The 1,499-nt window shown below is 44.7% G+C and overlaps 1 protein-coding gene across 2 annotated transcripts; it reads right to left on the reverse strand.

Moving 5' to 3' along the window:
• Positions 1-236: 236 nt before the first annotated feature.
• Positions 237-1,293, reverse strand: LOC147902493 (heavy metal-associated isoprenylated plant protein 44-like). Of its 2 annotated transcripts, none has more exons than XM_087373781.1 (3): positions 1,232-1,293; positions 843-939; positions 237-659 (listed from the first exon to the last, which is right to left on the reverse strand). In XM_087373781.1, exons 2-3 carry the CDS (start codon positions 916-918, stop codon positions 328-330), a joined length of 408 nt encoding a protein of 135 aa, XP_087229907.1. In that variant the 5' UTR covers positions 919-939; positions 1,232-1,293; the 3' UTR covers positions 237-327. The 2 variants fall into 2 exon arrangements, with proteins under 2 accessions (XP_087229907.1, XP_087229906.1); XM_087373780.1 differs by having other exon boundaries at positions 1,170-1,280.
• Between the last annotated feature and the right edge of the window lie 206 nt (positions 1,294-1,499).

The following is a 1,499-nucleotide window of genomic DNA, read 5'->3' on the forward strand; positions in this document are numbered from 1 at the left end:
TCACCTTGTTAAAAACCAAAAGATGGGTGGAATTTTCTCAAAATCATCATGAACTCTCCACTAAAGCACTACTTCTAGCTAGGCACTCCTACTAAAGGGCACACAATTGGATGATGTGGAGCCTAGATGTTGTAACAAACGGTGTAACAAAGTAAAAACATGAGTGTATACAAATTCTATAGAGCCTCTATTGTAGATAGAGAGTACACCTAGGAGCTTTTTGCCAGCTTTCTCTTGAGGGCGGTGCCCTTCTTTACGTCGTTTAATACAAAAGGAATGTTAAAGGGAGAAATTCAAACAAGGTGGAGTGTTGTTGTGAGCTTAGATTTACATGATGGAACAGGCATTTGGATTCTCATCGCTGAAGATGGCCGACACTCGATCATTTTGCGAGCTGCTCGCATTTGCTTCCCCACCATCGTTGTAATGGTTGTACCCGTTCTTCTCGTAGTTGTAGCTGCTCCTGTATGCTTGCGGTTGCATCGTGTAGTTGCCCATCACGTAAGGGTGATAACTGCCTGTGTTTGATCTGTAGCCTTCTGGCCAGAATTCCGCTCTCTTTCCCGTCTTTCTCACCGCTTTCAGCACTTTTCTCCGGTCTACATAGCCACTTACAGTCACCTTGCCCGTCGTTACATCCACATCCACATCGTCCACACCTGCACACACGATTCGCAAGTGAAAGCCAGGTACACGGATCTGCGACCTACGTTTCAAACAAACTCAATCGCCTTGCAATTCAAAACAGCGTTGAAACCGAGCTAGGCTTGAGGTCATTTGCATGCTCTAGCTGCCTAACATCGAACGATCAGACTTTCCGATGCACACATAAAAAGGCGTACCTTTCAGCTTCGAGAGTGCCTTGCGGATCTTTCGCTCACAACCGCTGCAATCCATACGCACGAGGAGCTCTACCATTTGCAAAAAACTTGTCGAGGCCTGCAAAGTTCACGATCGCCAAAACTAAGCTACGAGAACACATTCTCTACCAGGTCCTATAGCAAAATACATAATGCGCCTTATGATATATCCCAAAACTAAGCTACGAGAGCACATTCTCTGCCAGGTCCTATAGCAAACTGCAAAATGCGCATCAAGATATATATAAGCGTTCAAACACATCGAATCCCAAAACCAGCAATCATATATACAACAGCATATAACATCACCTCCATCGAAATTCTGATCCCTACAGGTGGATTTAAATTGGAAGCGTGGATATGGAACAAACTTATAAACGGAGAGAGAATTGCCGAGGGAGAGCTGGAGGGATTACTACAGAGAAGGATAACTCATAAATCTGAAATGAGGAATCCGGCAGAGGAACCAGGACATATATAGAAGATTCAAGGGAGTGGAAAAGTCGGCAATGGGATCTAAGGCACGAGTAGAGTAGACTCCACTCCACTGTATTTGACAAAAATGAGGAAAGGCTGGTTAAAGGGAGTACGCTAAAGGACCGTTTGGCTTGTGGAAGTCCCTCAGTGCAGTTTTAATGC

This window comes from Dipteris shenzhenensis, chromosome 4, assembly GCF_047967505.1.
Source record: "Dipteris shenzhenensis isolate YYH24624 ecotype China chromosome 4, Dip_SZ_1.0, whole genome shotgun sequence".
Classification (NCBI taxonomy): domain Eukaryota; kingdom Viridiplantae; phylum Streptophyta; class Polypodiopsida; order Gleicheniales; family Dipteridaceae; genus Dipteris; species Dipteris shenzhenensis.

Coding starts and splice junctions, on each gene's coding strand:
- LOC147902493 (XM_087373780.1), bottom strand. Junction 660..842: donor GGCACTCTCGAAGCTGAAAG/GTACGCCTTTTT, acceptor TCGTGTGTGCAG/GTGTGGACGATGTGGATGTG.